General features: G+C 32.7%; 1 protein-coding gene across 8 annotated transcripts in view; it reads left to right on the plus strand.

Annotated features, from left to right (window-relative positions):
• NAV3 (neuron navigator 3) overlaps positions 1-18168 on the plus strand; it is a 413471-nt gene that overhangs the window by 246171 nt on the left and 149132 nt on the right. For all 8 annotated transcript variants that reach the window (XM_032199592.1, XM_032199544.1, XM_032199553.1 and 5 more), the window contains exons 4-5: positions 5435-5507; positions 8896-9073. In XM_032199592.1, coding sequence (XP_032055483.1) covers positions 5435-5507; positions 8896-9073 — 251 coding nt within the window. The remainder of the gene's footprint in view (positions 1-5434; positions 5508-8895; positions 9074-18168) is intronic.

An 18168-nucleotide genomic window follows, 5' to 3' on the forward strand; every position in this document is an offset into this window, starting at 1 on the left:
CGTCTATTCAATATTAGTTAAATAAATAAATAAATAAATAAACAGCCATCACAAACATTGGTGAAATTTTTACAAAGCAAATCTTTTACCAGGTTTTATTTGGGGCTTTGTGTTGTGGTTCAGAATGTCAAAAGACATACAGAGCTATGGAAGATAGTGCAGAATGATGTGCTGACAGAAATTACAGTTTTACATTTGATTCCAAAATAATCAAGAGAAATTTAGAAGCATATATGTGTAGAGCGTGTTCTGTTCTTCAGGACTAATCCTGCCAGAACTAGACAAATCTCAACTCACATATATGTTCTCATAAACTATGCTGTCATAAAGTTAACAAAAAAAAAATTAGTCAAGCCAAGATATTTTTCAGAGCTTCTTACAAATACAGAAGAACATACTGTATTAGTCATCATTACTTGTCTTCTGAGTAGCCCACAATTAAATTGATGCTTGGAAGTGAAGAAAGTGTTGTCTGCCAGACAAAAGAGATGAAAGCTAGTCTTGGTAACAGCAGAATAATTATTAAAAAAAATAGACATATTCTATATGTTGAGTCACTGGTGAGTACGATCCCACAAATGAGCTCTTCCTGTAAGTCTGCAGACTGCTGGGTATTAAGTACTACTGTTTATCTACATGCAAGTCCCACAGTCTGGTTTAGTGATTTATTTCAGTCAGTAAAAATTCAAAAAGCTACCAGTCAAAAGCAGATTACCCAAAACTGCAGGATGTAATATGTTACAGTAGTTTTGCAATGTATCTTCTTTGTATGCCATATAATGTAATAATAGTGTTGCAGTTGTGATATTGCTGCTTATTTGTACATAATTGTTTTAAATATAATCCCCTAAAATGTGGGTGTAGAAATATCTTGGGACTCACTACTATTTATGGTGTAAGTATTTCAGATGCATTTTTCACAAGGTTATGTGTACGAACATTAAAAGGATTTGATTTACACAAGCAGCTTAATACTTTAAAAGCATAATTCAGTAGGCGTAATTTAATAAGCATCAAATGATGTTATCTGATGATGCCTACAAATCTAAATTCCTAAATTATCATCCTCTTAGCTGAGTTTATTTGCACCCATGAAGCTGGAACTACATTTCAGAATAGGACAAATTATTCTTCATTTTTGATAAGGAAATGGTTATATTATTAGAGATGATAGTTTTTGTTTACCTCTGACAGGCAGTCTCGTGTAATATTGATTGGCTTTCAACATTGTTATTTGAATAGCTAGGTGGACAAATACCTACATGGCAATGAATCTGTATTATATCATTATTTATTTTTTCCATTTTTAGGTTTTAATATTTTTAATGTGGCAAATCTGTTACTCAACAAACTACATTTCCTTCAGTCTTTTGAACCTTTAGTAGAACCTAAGTGGTTTGAAACATAGTATTTGTGAGTAACAGTGATGTGAGTTCAGCAGCAGTATGTTCATAGCAATTAAGCAATACAAGCAATGTTCTTATCAATACAAGCAAATTTGATTCACTTTCTGTGTCTTGATATGTAAGATTTGGAATCTGTGTATCCTGATTTATGTACTGAAGCAAACTACATCTGCTACAACAGTTTATATTTCTTACGATACTGTTCATGTTAATGGGAAACATCACCTCTGTTGTGAACTTGTGCTGTTTGAAAGTAAAATTCATTACTAAATTGTGGGCATATTTCATTAAAATTGTCTGGCATCTATATGAAGTATTACAAAGCAAAATCCTTAGTCCTTGATGTTTAAGCAGGTAGATTTCTATATATGCAGTGTTAGCACTTGGAAGAGTTTACCCCAGTGTATAATAATGCCACCACTAACTACTTAAATAAACATGGGCTTCAGGGATTCATACCACTCTTGATTGAAACAGTATTGAGGAGTAGAAACTGCTTGAAATCTCTTAGAGCTTTTGTAATTGAAAAATTACTCTCATCTGTTGGTAAGTTTGAATAAAAAGTGTTTGGGGCTGCTAGGGTTTGAGTTCAAAGAATAACTGTGGTTTGCCAAGGCAAGAAGTAGGTAATTAAAGCAATGTTTATAGACACACTGAAAGCTTCAAAATGGGACAACTTTAAGGCTAACTTCTAGACTGGAAAGGAAAGAAAGTGAAAATAACCCACAAATGTATTAATGGATGTCTTATTGAATCTTCTAACAGTTCCTGAGAGTTTTACAGTAACTGCAGTTATTATCAGAAAAATGACTGTAAGAGTTATGTTCTGACATTTTCTGTGTATTATGTGGCTGTGAGTTGCCACACCAAACTTGCTCAATTCACAAGCCAGAACAAGACTTTATTATAAACCTAACACTGCAGCCACAGTCTATTGTCTGAAAGTTGGCCTCTATTAATTCATGCAGCACCACCAACAGGAATGACTTTGGACTTAAGGTTTGTGTTACAGTTCTCTTGGTGAACCATGAAGCAAAACAGGATGTTCTTTGTAGTTCTGCAGTATATTAAGTCATTGGTGTTAATAGTAATGACTTGATTTGTCTGTGAGTTTAAGACATGTACAAGTAGATATATACATGTAAAATAACCAGGCGCCATTTCTATAAGATAATTAATTTTAATTATTTTTCATCTGGAATGTATGTTAAGATTTAGGCTTATTATTTTCTAAATATTTAGTATTGCAGGTAGATATTGAGATGTTTTCATAGCACTTAAATGTTTAAGTGGGCCCTAGGAAATTACACGTTGTTTAGAGTTATGGCCTCCTGAATTACTGCAGAGAACACATGCCCATTATGAAAAATGTCTTGGTTATTCTAGGAGATCTGCTAGGAAGTATTGATTTGGTTATTTGGAAGTAAGCATTAATTACTTCAGTTTGTTTTGTTTTTGTTTTTGTTTTTGTTTTTTTCCCCTTTAGCTTCTAGTACTTCATGTCAGAACAAAATTTCCCATCTTTGAAGTAGTTTCAAAGTAGTAGTAATAGTTTGAAGTTCTACATTAAGGTTGATTTGAAAGTTCACAGAAGCTCTCAGTTATACAGCTTATATCCAAACAAAACTTAATTTCTGTTAAATACTTCGGGACAGGAAAATTTGCATTTGAATTGGTTTCTTCTGTAGTTGACGTTGTTTAAAGGTCAAGTAGAGATATTCTCATTGTGTTCTTTATTGTCATGGCTGACCAGGTGTGTAGTTGGTCAGGACAGAGCCAGCCCTATTCCTTGCTGTTGCCATCAGGAGTGGCTCAATCTCCCTGTGCCTCCTCCCCATCTTCCACCTCCTCTCCCAAATCATGCCTTTCTCAAGTTTGGACACACCCTGTCCTCCACTGACTCCTGTGCTCATCTGACTGCATAGGAAACCAGAGTGACTAAAATACAATTGCCTGTTTTGCTGGGTGAGTTTTCTGCACTGAGCCAGCTCCCAGTGTGCTCAGAGAAGTGTTGAAGCCCAGACAAGGTGGCAGCAGCAGGGCCCCACGCCTGGGAGGAGGAGGTGAGGAAGAAGCGGATCATCCCATTTTAGCTGCAGCCAACTTTCAACTCATTTGGCTGTGCCACATCACTATCTCTTATGAAATGACCTACTTTGTCTGTTTATTTATTTATCTATCTATTTATTTATTTATTTATTGTGATGTGAAGCTACATAAACATTTAAGAAAATTACAATTAATGCCTGAGTATCTGCAAGTACAATGCTTGGCCAGAGCTGAGATGGAGTAATCTCATTGATTTAGAGGAATGGTTATACCACTTTCACAGATATACAAATTGGTGACACCAGCCAAACTGATTTATGAAAGCTTAATTGTGAACCCCAACTTAACAGTAAATTTAATAAGAGTTAGCTGCAGAGTTGTATTTATTTACTTTTTAATTGATTTAGGAGATTGTTTATTGTTCCCTATATATAGTAACAGGTTCTTAAAAACAGTTAAATAAGTGTAGGAGAAGACTTTTTAAAAGATGTTGTTACTACTGCTTTGGAGTTTATTGTGTTTAACAAGCTCATATCTAAAAGTTTTGTAGATGCTTATATGTCTATAAAAACTAGCTGTGGGTCAAGAAAGTCTGTGTAAACTCATAATATATACTTATAGGGTCAGTAGTAAAAAGAAAGTTTCTTCCTTTTAGCTACTAATATTTGCTAAGAATAAAGGCAGAACTGCAATCATAGAAAGACAATAATAGTTAGGCCCTCCTCTCAGGCTAGATAAGATACTGTCAACAATAAAGAAGTTTTCATTCCAGGAATGAAATTACCCCTCATGTTATAAGGGTCGAAAGCTGCTCATATGACGTTTTGTAAAATGTGTAAACATTCAAATAAAATTAAGTCCTTGGACTTGATCTACTCCAGGTTTATGGTTTTAGTGCTGAATTTTCTTTATTTCTTTTAATATTTTTTAATGACAATAGGCATTTAAATTATATTGTTTAATTTTTGTATGTGTGCGTGTAGTCAAATTGCCTTAAAAAATCTGTCAGTCTAAAAAAATGTAATTTAAAATCATGTCTGTTGAAGCCACTTGACATAGGACATCTCTTTACACACCATTATTTTGTGTTGGTAAGAACATTTTTTGACATACAAAGTTGTTAACTGAGAGATGTTACATTTTTACCTAGTATTTGCTTCATAGAATGTGGGAGGGAGGGGGAAAGCAGGAATGGAAATTGACTCAAATGAATTTTTTTGAACATTCTGGTTCCCTAAACTGAAAATTAGAAACATGAAAAGAGTTAATTTAATGCTGTGACTAGTCATTGTACAGGCAGAATTGTGATCCTTTTATTGCTCTATATTTAGTCTACAGCTTTTTCTTCTCTTCCCTACAGCTGTCTGTAGCAACTGTAAAATTCTTCTAAACCACCAGTAGTAGTGCAACATGTCCTTTACTAAGTGAACGCCTTTCAGGGTATCATAAACTTTAATAAAATTAAAATTTTTTAGCATCAGATTTGAAGGACAAAAATAAAGAATCAGTGACCACTGTGACATCATTTTCACAAAATTCTACATCATTCCAAGGAAATACTTTTGCTAAAACGTTTGTTGGATGTTTTTACTTTAATTTTTTCAACTCACTCAGTCACCCATATCTCCAGACATATATTCAGTGTCTAATCCCTTATGGATGCTTTCACTACTGTTTGTTTGTAGTGTATCAAATCCAGTTTTATGTTAAGTAGGTGGGTTGCTGATTTGCCAGCATGCCATTCTGGATTAGGCATTTATGAATTGTTTTTAAGCACCAAAGTGGACAATGAAAGCTTTATATCCGTTCCCCAATTAGGAGTAATCATTCTTGCTAAACTTTGGTAAAGAGCTGTAGTATGCAATGAATGTAAAGTATTCATTCCTGAGCTGTTTCTTTTTTCTTTTTTTCTCCATTTTCACTTTAGTACATTTTGTCAAATAGTCTTATGCAGCTTGTTATTTCTGTTCATATTGCAGATTGAGAATGTTGATGTCTGCCTTAGCTTTCTGGCAGCCAGAGGCGTAAATGTCCAAGGTCTTTCTGCGGAAGGTAAGAGAAGCAGATCATCAGAACAAATAATTGGATTCTTTTTTCCTGAAAATTTATTTTCATAATATAAATTATATGTACTTCCATTCCAAACTGCAGCTGTCTTGAGTGGAATTCAAATGTAGATTACTATATTGCAGTGAGAGAGCGAGAGAAAAATTTAGATTTCCCTTTAATTTTCCCTTGAACCAAGAAATTCAGTATGTTTATGAAACCTAAGGCACATTTTAAAATAATATCTTTATTTTCAAATATATTAATCTTTTCATGTTACCTCCACAACATTAGGTAGGTAGTTTTTTCCATGCATACATTTATCATGTATGGGTTTGTGTATGGGTTTCAAAACCACAAACATTGATGTAAAAATTTTGCTCAGATGTGTAAACTCATGGAAGACTATTTTTTTAAGAGCATTTATTACCAGCAGTAATGTTATAAGGATGCCTATGAAATTTATCGCATTACTTTGATATAATGCATTAAGTGAATGAGCAAATGGTCTTGCTGCTTATATTATAACCCTTTTAAGGACTTTTATTAGTCCTTGCCTGACACACTTATAAATATATAAAATCAAAACCATTGAAATACCAATAGTTTTAATTAATATGTAATATTTGCCATATTAATGTAAAATTAAGCCAGGTGGATACTTTACCTTATAGATTAATACAATGGATACAAGATTTTGGCCTGTAAAGGATTAAGTAGATCTGCAAGGTTCTATGCATCTTCGAAATCCCTTTGGTGCAACTAAAAGATAGAAGGCAAAATACTTTTTTTTTTTCTTTTTTTTTTTTTTTCAGAGATGGGAGATCTCTGAAAGATCACAGATCACAGAAGAAAAATCTTGAATGATATAGCTACTGTTTGATTTTAAAATTAACTCACCATTGTGATCCTTCAAAATCTAGTACCTTTCTAGTATCTTAACAGAAGTGGATCATAACCATAACCATAACATATGTACTGTCTCATTTTCTGTACTTCTCAAATTATGGAAAGATCCTTAACTAATTCAAAGGAACCTCTGGAAATCTATACTATAGATATGACGATGGGTGAGAATACTGAATAAGTTACATGTTGCTATTCATCTCAAAGCTGTTTAGAACTCAAATTTTCAGCAAAGACTATTTTTACTTGTACACAAAATAAGAATCAAATGTATGAAGAGCAGAAATTTATTACGTGAGAATACTCTTCGTTGTTTGATACCATGACACAATACAACACCCACTTTCTACTTCATAAAATTAAAATTGGATTGCGTTCTGTAATACATACCTTCATTCATCTCCTTTTTTTAGCTTTGGAAAATAATTTTTTTAAAGATAGAAGCTTCAACTGTTTGGCATTAAGTGCAAATACTACCAAAAGCAATAACGATATATAGTTTTAAATGCAAGGTCTATTTTAAAAACATTTTTTATTAATCCTTAAAACAGAATTTTAATAAGGCAGACTTTGAGTTCTGACATAAGATTAAAACAAGTTTTGCTGTTTTGCAGTTGGTCGTGACTGGTATAAATCTAATGTCTTTGTACTGATGTTAGTGCAAACTGACACAGAAGTGTGACTCCTTTAAATATACCATTTCTAGCATGTACAATCCTGAACAATTTGCTTGAGGGGAAGGAATTGAGAAAAGCTGGCATGATTTTTTATCATTAAATGATCAGGTTACCTTCATAATGTTTTGTCAGCACATTTATGTTTAAAATTAAGTTTAGAAACAGGTAAGGCTGTTTCCCATAATAGGTTTTGGTGAATGTGTCTTGTCACATAAATTGGGTCATTTATTAATGCATGCTTCAGACAGTTTCTGGAACAGTAAACAATGATCTCAACAAAGATTAAAGATTTCACAGCGAGTTTCCCACCTCATTTTGACACTTGAGCAAGGAGGTCTAGAACCAAAGTTGTTTTCCAGTCTTGACTGCAAAATCTGTACTGGAGAACCCAAATGATAAATAATAAACCAGTTGCTACTAAAGAAAATACTCCTCTCCTCTTCCACACAAGAGTTTAGTACATATTCGAGTTTTCATCTTCACAGGGAAGAAGAGGAAGTATGGGTACTCAGAACAAATTTTCATTTTGTAAAGTGCATGGTGATGTCCAGGATTGTGTTTGCTTTTGAGAACAGATTGAGCATCTAAGGGCTCCAATGTTTGATGATCTGTTCTTATATGCATTAACATTTCACATAATTTTATTAAAAATAAATCAATATGGTTTAAAATACATTAATATGACAGTGCTTGTTTATAAACTGTGTTTTAAACATTACCTCAGAAAGGCTATGTAGCACATACAACACAATATTTAGATTTGCAGGAAAGACAGAAAGATTGTAATGTTAGGTTACAAGTCTACTGACCTAATGAAAACCTTTCACAAGAACCCCAGTGCCAAAGAAAATTAATAATGAAGATATGAACTGACCTAAGTGCTTCAGATAATTTAATTAAAGCCCCCTGAGTCGTCTTTTTCTGACACACAGATCTGTTATGAACAAAGAATAACATTAGCCTTTTTTAAAACCTGTATCTCAGGCTGGGCAAAGACAAAGAGAAAGGAATGGGATACATGAGGATGCTACTTTGAGTCAACAGACTTTCATATGGGAAGATATTTTAGCCTCAAGTGAAAGCCATAGTTTTGAAGTCTTTATTAATCAGTACTGGCAGTCTGACATAGAAACCTAGAAAATCCTGTAATTGGAAAGTTCAGAGATGTAATTACACACCTTATGGTCACCTCTTTTTATTGTTGTTTTCCATTAATCTGCATTTCTTATATTCCTTACTAATTCTTGGGAATGCATATACACTTATGAATGAGGTTATTACCATCTCTTTCCATTTTTTTTAGCAGTCATTATTTACTTCCACTGTGCACAGAATTTTACCAAGAATCCAGAAGAGGAATTGAAAGCAACTAGTTAGAAGGGGAGTGTTCCTAAAGCCAGAAAGAATTCAGATTTTACTAGGTGTAAAAGAAGGTTCTCTGCTTCCCAAGGATCCTTGTACTTTGTTGAGTCTGTGTATTCATTTGAGATTATATATATTATATAATGTTAGGTTTAACCTTCTTTATGACCATGCACATTTGACTCATCATGAGGACATTATGGAGATATGTGTTTCTTGCAGCAATGACACATAAATAATTAAAGATAACAAACAATAACATATAAGTGACAGTTAACATGTCCCCGATTGTAGAGATAAATGCAGAAAGGCATAAGCACGTATAGGTTTATGTACATAAATGTTTGAGTATAAAACTGTTACAAAGCTGAAAGTGTAAAACCACAGTTTTCACTCATTTCTCTTTTTTTTTTTTTTTATTTTTTATTTTTTTATTTTTATATATATAGAAATAAGGAATGGAAATTTGAAAGCCATTTTAGGGCTGTTTTTCAGTTTGTCTCGGTACAAACAGCAGCAACATCATCAGCAACAGTACTATCAGTCTTTGGTGGAGCTACAACAGCAAGTCCCTTCACCTTCAGCTGAAAGCAGCCAGTCCAAAACACACCAAGATATGCAGTCAAGGTAGGTTAAGAAGTTAATTTTCTTATGGGTAAAAGCTTTTAATTTGTCTGTTCAAAACAGAGATGTTCTTGTGGGGAAAAACAAAACAAAACAAACAAACAAACAAACCTTCACCTAAAAAAAGGCTTAAAAGACTATATTTTTTAATTCTTATTTTTGTACGAGTTATTTTTGCAATAGGTGTATGAAAACAACATTTATTTAAATGTCTATTTGGTATTAAGCTTGCATTTCTTGAGAGTAAAGCTCCAGTGAGTGTAGAAAACCTTCCCAATTAAATTTAGTTCAATTTTTAGTTAATTTCAAGGCATTCTTCATATTTGTTTCTACAGTCCTTTGCAGGATAAGAGATGTTAAGCACATCTTCAGGTTAGAATAATGATTATTTTCATGTTTTCCTCACATGGGGAGGCAAAATACATGAGGAAAGACACAATAGTGTCATTTATTTTAAAATCATTTTGTTCCCATGCATTCTATTTTTGAGTGCCTAATTCTATTCATGTATTGATATTCTCATCAATAAAATATTTTTTTTATTTTGAAGAAGTTTTTTGTTTCTTTTAAGAACCCAATTTAAGATTTAGTTAGTGAAGCAAGAAATTCAACAGAAAACCGTTGAATTACATTACTCTCAGACTGAAGCTGAACAAATATTTTCAGAAAGTAGTTGCCTATTGGCTATGACAAAAGAATCATCTGAGTACAAGTTTCTATTCAAATGGAAAGAGTATTATCAAAGTACACTTTATTGAGGAAGGAAGGAACAAAAAGCTATTCACACATAGGGCTATATAAAGTGAATTTTTAATTCAGAACTTTATATATTGCTCTGTAGGTATTAATACTTGTTTGTACTTGTTTGATTTAATATTTGCTTGTTTAGAAGATTTTGCATACTTCATTAACATGCATATCTAGCATGTAATAAATCCATGAGTAAAACATCAGACTACAATAATTAAATTTTGGTTCTTGAGTCCTTAACATCTAAAATACACTTTCCTTTTTATAATAAACAGTTGAATAAACTCTTCATTTTTTTCTTCAGTTGAGTAAACCTTTTGCACTTCGGCCCAATAGGAATCTTTGCCTTGAAACTAAGAATGTTATAAAAATAAATTTATAGCAAAATGGTTTTGGTAGCATTTCTGATTACCTCATTTGATACAAAAATTAAGAAACACTTGCATTTGCCTGGGACACTACAATGTGAGATGCTTTTTTTTTTTTTTTCTCCTTTGCTTCTGAAAATTAATCTCTTTGAATGCTTTTTCTGTGAAGTTTGCTATTAACATGTAATCTAAGGAATTATGGCAGCATCCGGGAAGACTCTGAGCACTCTGAACATTTTCTGAAGTTGATTTTCTGCTTTCTGTAAGACATTTAATACTGCACAAGAGGAAATAACATCTTCATTCAGAAATCAGATGTTGTTTTCTATCATAAGGAAGATATTTTGATTGTGGGTCTAGAAGTGTTCACTGCTTTAATCAGTGGAATTAAGGGCTTAGCCAGCTGTATGCAAATACCTTTGGTTATTGGGTTTTGTTTAGAATTTAGTAAAACTGAAACATTTCCTGCTTTTCCAACTTAGCCATGGTGTATTTTTAATAAAAATAGTTACCGTGTTCCTTTGCATATCACCACTATTGCAACGAATTCTGTTTGTCCAAAAAGCTTGGAGCAAAGCAGTTGTTTATGATTTGGAAGACAGCGATTACACACTAGTCCTTTGTCTGCTCAGGAATGATTGGCAAAGGGGGGATGGAATTTTATAAAGCTTTCCTTTCATTATAATTTCCCAAGATCTCATGGTTCTTCAGTGCCTATTTCTCCTCTTCTCCTTTGCTATGAACATACTTCATTATGGAGAAAGTCAATCTTTCTGTGTCCAGAATCTCAGTTTTCATACTTTCATAAAGTGACATCCCAGGATGGTTTAACGGGATTTCTACTTCCATCAGTGTGCTTTAGACTTCCTACTTTAATGCTGGGAGTCTAATATCACCTCATTCCTTTATATTTATATACATATTGTTGATAGTTATTTATAATCATATTTCTGCTACAAAATTTTTCAGTCTAAAAAATTGTTATACCAAGATTAATACTGTCTTTCTTATTTCCTACCTATAAGCTGAAAACAAGATTTTGTCTGTTTCCCTTCACATATAAATAAACTGAATTTTTCTCACCAGAAATTTCTGTACTGTCTCAGAGAGTAAAATTTTCTCTACCCATACATTTTCCATAAAGGTTGTAAAGATAAAAAGGTCCCTAGTTCTGAAAAGTGTCTGAATGAAAGATTTTTATTTTCTGTTGTAAATGCTTCTAGTATTCTGAGCCGTTAGCAAAACAAGGAACTCCAGAACTTAGAAACAAACAGAAATAATAAATATATAGATAAATATGGATTTTTTTTTTTAATATAAATTTTCTCTTCCATTTGCCATTGTTTTGAAGTGATAATAGGAAATTACAATTACATGTCCACTTCTAAGAAGAAATTAATGTATTTGAAAAATATGGTCTCCTCAAATACATGTGCATATACAAGTGGCTTTTGATTTAAACTGTACGTAGAAGACTTAGTAAGCCTTCCCTTCATAGCAGTCATATAATTTAACTCTTTTTTTTTTTTTTCCATAAAAGCACATATTTTGGAAAATCAAAATGATTTTCCAAACAGCCATTTTAGTCTTAAGCTGGTAACGAACAAATAGAGGATTCCATTTAGATTCCATTATTTCTAAAATATGAAATTAATAGAAGACAACTCCTTTGATGGGATTTATCTTGCCTGCCTTTTGCTGTGGACAGGCAGCTTACATGGCTCACATTCTAAAATATGATTGCTTTCATGGCAACCATATCTCAGCATTAATTACAGGGGTAACTAGATGACCTTTAAAGGTCTCTTCCAAGCCAAACCATTCTATGCTTCTATGACTGATTGATTTAAGAGCAGAAGTTCCAGAAGGTCCTTGTGGACTCATATGACTTCATTTGACACTTGAGACTTTTAGATATGTTTGAGAAAAAAAGTATTGTTATACAGATTCTTGGAACTTCCTCTTTCATTGAATGAAGAGTAATGAGAAGTAGTAAAACCTAAGGTGTGTAATAGTCACATTTTTTTTCCTTTGTTGTTATACATAATTATTAACTCAGTAATGGATAATCTAACTTCTATCAATAATAGAGTAATTGTGCAATTTTTTTCTAAAGTAGTGTTGATAAAACTAGCTATTTCATATTAAAGACAATTTATTACAAGTTTATAATGTAACAATGACTCCCTTTCTCTATTAGCCTGTTGCAGTTCTAAATGTGCCTTTAAAAATTCTTAAAAATTTCTGTTTGCTTACATTTCATAGTGTGAAAAGTATACAGTGTATATATTTGGGGAAAATTATTCAGGAAATACACATAATGGAAATTATTTTCCATTAATTTGGTCTGTGGTCCTTTATTACCTAGCAATAACTCTTTAGGATTTTCCAGAGGAGCAAGTAATATCACTTCATTAGTAGGGCAGAAGTGAGATAATGAAGACAGTAGACAATGGCACATTTATGTTTACTCAGTAATAGCTTAGTTTTTCAAAGCTATTTTGACTAAATTTTAAAATATTTTGTGAAAATTATATTATGGGTATGGGTACATGACAAAAAATATTTTTTAACCATTATGTAAATTTAAATATGCTTAGTGTATACCTGTTCATATGTGTATGCACATACAGGCAGAACCAAAACAAATACACTATATATTTTATAGACTTCTTACTTTTTATAACCCTAAGTTTCACATTTCATGTTACGATTAAATTCTTTGAAAGCATGTCTTTATAATTGTAGATATTTTTAAATTATATTATTCTCAGGTCCTAACAAATGTATCTACATTTGGTCAGTGTGACAACACTGTTGTTAATCCCGTGTAATTGTTAACACAAGTGTTAATCCCGTGTAATCTGTCCCAAACCAAGCTCAGAATTGTGAAAAGAATGCACAGAAGCATGCAACATTCTGGATGTGAAAGAGTATCATTGGCCTATGTAATTCTAAGCACAACAGCTAAATTTCAAATTAAAATGTAAAAAGAAAGAAGAAAGTTGATTTATGGTAAATGGAATTTCACTGCAAAGAATATGTTTTATATATTGGTAACTGTAATTTTTTACTGCTAAGTAGAAGAACTCTTAAAATGATTTAGACAATTAGTGGAAAAGTCTGTGGTAAATAATAAGTGGTAACTCAAGGGAGAGAACAGTTTTAAATAGGATTTCTGATTTCTTTTTATCCTAAAATTTCCTACATTCTTGTATGACTAACTGTGGAAATTGAATACTTCAAAATCTGAGGTAGGCACTTCACTATTTAGTTATGACTTTGTTGCTGCTTTGAGATTTTGTTTTAAAAAAATACCATGCTGGTGGCCTTATTTATATCTGTCAGTACAGATACATGACAACAATGGTTACATTATATTTTTATGCTTCACTTTACTAGTGGATTCCATTATCACAGCAATACATCTAAACTTTCTGCAGTGATGATCTTTCAACCACCCAGATACTAAGAGAAAACACATGTGGATGAAAGAAGTTCTGTCTCATTTATGGATTAGGCAGTAACTGGTTTCAGTAAGCTGTCAGCAAAATTCCACAAGACGGACAAACTATTTTATCACGTACAGGAATGATGAGCACAGCTTGAGGTCCAGATGGATTTTGTTAAATTTGTTATATTAAAAGAGCACCCTGGTTTTCCTAAGCGCATAAACAAAGTTAGGTAGCTGATTTCTACAGGCAGTTGCATATATAACTAATGTAATGAACTCGGTTTCATGTTGCCTCCTTCTTAGAAGTACTGGGGAAAAAATGAAGCATATTGGACACACAGCTTGTGCTGTGTGAAGCAGTAATGCAAATGTAATGGTTATGATTATGAATTTAAATAGCTCCGTGCCAGAATACTAGCAATCCCTATGCCAATCTTGGTTCCACCACTGTCAATTTAGAAAAAGGCTTTTATTTCAGTATTCATGAGGTTTAAAATAAAACCTTAGGAGTCAGTGCAAAGTGCATTGCACTGACAAAGGCTAAAAAATGAAATGTGTGAACAGTCATTTCTCATGAATCAAAAGCAAAGTAATGAACCAAGTCTCTTCTCTGTCCTTATCTCTTGTCATTACTAGTCATTTGGTTTTAATGAAGAGAATCAGGTATGTTGTTCCTGCTTTGTCAGCTAAACGATCATTATTCAATGACTGCAAAGAGGAAAAATCAGGAAAAGGTTCATTTCTTCTTTAACTAGTAGGGTTTTGAACAGACAAACTATTAGCCAAATCTGATGTGTTTTTATGCATCTGGGAGATAATGCAGAATGAATTTCATTGCTTAGTGTGATTGCACAGGTATGTGCAGCAGCTGACCTTCAAATGGACCTTTGGCCTTTCATTTTACCTTTTCCATTTGGTCCCATTCCATACCTAAAAGACACAATCATTACAGTCCTTACAGTTTCCAATGAAAGGAACTTCTGATGCCTTTACAGACCAGGGCATGAAGTTCTTGCATCCTTGTTGTCCTGATAACAGGTAACTAAACTATGTAGTATCATTGTGTACTAATTAAATCAGTTAGCTGTGTGCCTAAACAAATAGGTTATATGTAACAATGTTGAGTTGTGTAAAGTGGAGATTTATTCCTGTGATAAGTGCTATGTAGGTTATCGTGAAAAGTGATTCTTCTTGCATATTCCATTTGTTTACCTCACACAAATATCAAAATAATTTACACATTTTATATGACTCATTGCATGCTGGAGATTATTGCAATTGCAGGAGTTCTCTAGGCCACATCTATGATATGTTGGCAGAGCAACATCTAAAACATACACCTTCATTGCCTCCTAAATATTAATATTTGTCACAGTTTCATTTGCAACTATTTTGATTTTTTTTTCGAAAATGGTTGTGTTTTGACACAATGCAAAGAAGCATGAGCAGCATTTGTAGTTTCATAATAAACCCTTCTATTGCAGTTGAGCAACTTAGAAATTACTGTACTCAAAAGGGATACTTTCTGATGATAGCATATTACCATTCCTTCTGATAACCTTCATACAGAAAAGGCAGAAAAATGCAATAGCAACAATGTATTTTTCACATACTTCTTCCTTGTATCCCATCCTCTCTAAGATAAGAAGATAAGATATTGCTAAATTTTAACATAAGGTAAGAAAACACATTTGAAAGGGATTTTCAATTTCTGAAAGAAATGGTCTCTTTTATAGCCATAAGATAATATAGCACATAGTAGAGAGGAAACATATAAAATATAAAAATGTAAATGTTAAAGGATTATATATCATCTTAATAGCTTTTAAGATTTCTTTAAACTTTTCATCTCTTATTTAAAGTGATCTCTCAGAAAGTGATCTTTTACCTTCCTACATAATTCTATGGGCTGGTTCCTGAAAATCTTGTTCTTTATTGGTTATGTTATTTATTATGTTCTGCAGTTCTTCTCTGCAAAGTATTTGATGTTTTTCCGAATATCTGTGTTAGAAACTTGTGACATAGTTATTCTGATTTCTCCTGTTAATAAATTAACTCTGCCACCTGCTCATTTTTTTCACTGTTCTTGTTCTGTTATTATTTCAAAATGCAAGTGTCATCCTTTCTCGTTTTCTGTTCTTGCAGTTTTCAAAATAATGTTTTAATTCAGTTTAGCGACAATTTCCATTCTGTGCACTTCAGATATTTACATTGTCTGGCACCTTTCTCCTTTGCTTCTGATCACTCATTACTTTTTATATTTTGAGTTTGATGCTCTTTGGCTGTAATTTTCACTGCCGCTAATCCTGATCTTGTAGAACTTAATTGGCGTTTTTTCATTCATCTTTGTAGCATAAAAATCCATTTTAAATATATATATATATACACACACATAAGGAAAAAAAGACTTAGAATATAGATATTTTCTCTTCAAACATTCTTTGTTGCTCTGCCTTCCCTCTCCTTATAAATCCATTGATTCTCCTCATTCTCTGAAAGTGGGTTCTGCTGAAATCTTGTCCATGAATCTTTTTCTTTTCCTGGCACCTCTGTAATTCTGATAGCTTGCAAACATTTGAGGTTTAAAGCAACATGTTTTTATTTATTCCTCAACAGATTCCTTGCTGGCAGTATACAACTTAATCTTTCCCTTGCATTCATGGAACCCTGTTAGTCAGTTTCACGTTTGTACTGTTACTTTCTTTGCTACTGTCAGTCATTTCTGTCCAATTTATCTCAATATTTTACAGACTGTGCTGCAACTGTGATCTTCTGCTATTGTTCTTTGGCAGTTATCAGTTATCAGAAAGGACATTAACTTTTTTTTTTTTTTTTTTTGCAGCTATGGATGAGTTTCTCTCCTCTCTTCATTGCCAAAAAAAAATAATAAATAAAAAGTAAAAAAAAAGTAAAATAAAATTTAAAAAATAAAAATAAAAAAGTAAAAGTCCATACACTTCCAAAGAAGTAAGAAGTGAAAGCAGTGTTGTTTATATAAGTAGTATCCATAGAATATTGGTTAAAATAGAAGTGAAAAAATGAGCTCACTTTATATTTAAAATTTACCACATTTAAAAGAGAAACTTCATCATCTTAGGAAAATTGCTTGTATATGTGTTTGTTTTCTGGTATGTGTTTTTGAAAATATTTATACATAGCTAGGTGGAAGTTTTTCTAATTTCTTTAGACCGCATAGATCTTAACTGTATTAGAATGAATGGGGAGATCCCACAAAATATACTCTTGCATGCACTTTAATACCTTAAATAAGAACAGCCTTAATTACATGTTAATTGGTTGATTGATGCAGGTTTATAGCAATCCCAACCATTCTTTAGGATGTGTTGATGAATGCGGATTTTCTGGAAATCTGTGAAAAGTTTCAAAAGACAATGGTTGCAGATTTGAAAGTACAACAGTTTCAGGCTTTGTGGCAGCCCCTTCTTCATCCTCTTTAAGAGAAACCTCTGTTACAGTTTTATTGTGTTGAACTGTGATACAGAATAGTGGCATATGTTGCTGTGTAGATCATCTGACATATTATTGTTCAGGGTCATAAATGGTATGGAGATAAGGTCACAAAAAGGTAAGCTGGATCCCTAAGTACATAGCCCTAATTCTGGTAGCAGGTAGCACACTGTTGGCTGATTTGTTCAGATTTTTGTTTTGTTTTGTTTTGTTTTTTAAAGATTTTTTTTGTGCTGTTTGAGGTGAGTTACCAGTCAGGTTAAGCACGGTAGCTAACTAGCACATTTTCCACTTTGTTGATATGCTTTTAGGTTCTTTAAGGTTCTGATTTCACATATTCTTTTAACAAATTCCATAGAATTCCTGCAATACAAATACTGGGACCAGGGTAGAAATTGTGTAGTTGCAGTGATGGATGACTTGTTCTTATTACAAGTCACTGTGTTCTGTGGGAGCAAAAATGTTGATGCAAAACTGGTTTATCTGAGTTTCAGTTTATGATCTGTGAACTACAGGCAAACATTGAAAACACAATTTTACTTCTATCTCCAAACCTGAATCGGATGCAGATTCTTGTATAAGATACCAGAAGTTCAAAGAGCGGAAGGGAGAGATGCTCACTTAATGCAGAACAGATGACATGGTATGAGCTAGAGTTCTAACCTGAACCATAGACATTTCCTCCCATGAATGAAAAAAATAATATATGTTTGTGTGTCACATGTATATATCTCAGTATTATATGTATACATAATACCCAAATATGTATTTAAATTATATATATAATTGTATATATGTATAATTATATTACATGTATATAAATAATAAATGTATAATTATATATATGTACCTTTTTTTTTATATGCATACATATAGTATATATACATATGTTATGGCACAAGGGTTAGGCTAAAAAAGGAAAAGGAGTGTCAGAAATATATTGTTCTTTGGAAAATCAGTTTTTTGGTTTCCTCCTGTCTTCCTTGAATGTTCATTTAAGGAGCCAGAGATCTTTTCGCTGCCCAGATTGTTTGGTATAGTGAGGAGCTTAGAAACTT

Source organism: Aythya fuligula, chromosome 1 (assembly GCF_009819795.1).
Source record: "Aythya fuligula isolate bAytFul2 chromosome 1, bAytFul2.pri, whole genome shotgun sequence".
Lineage (NCBI taxonomy): Eukaryota > Metazoa > Chordata > Aves > Anseriformes > Anatidae > Aythya > Aythya fuligula.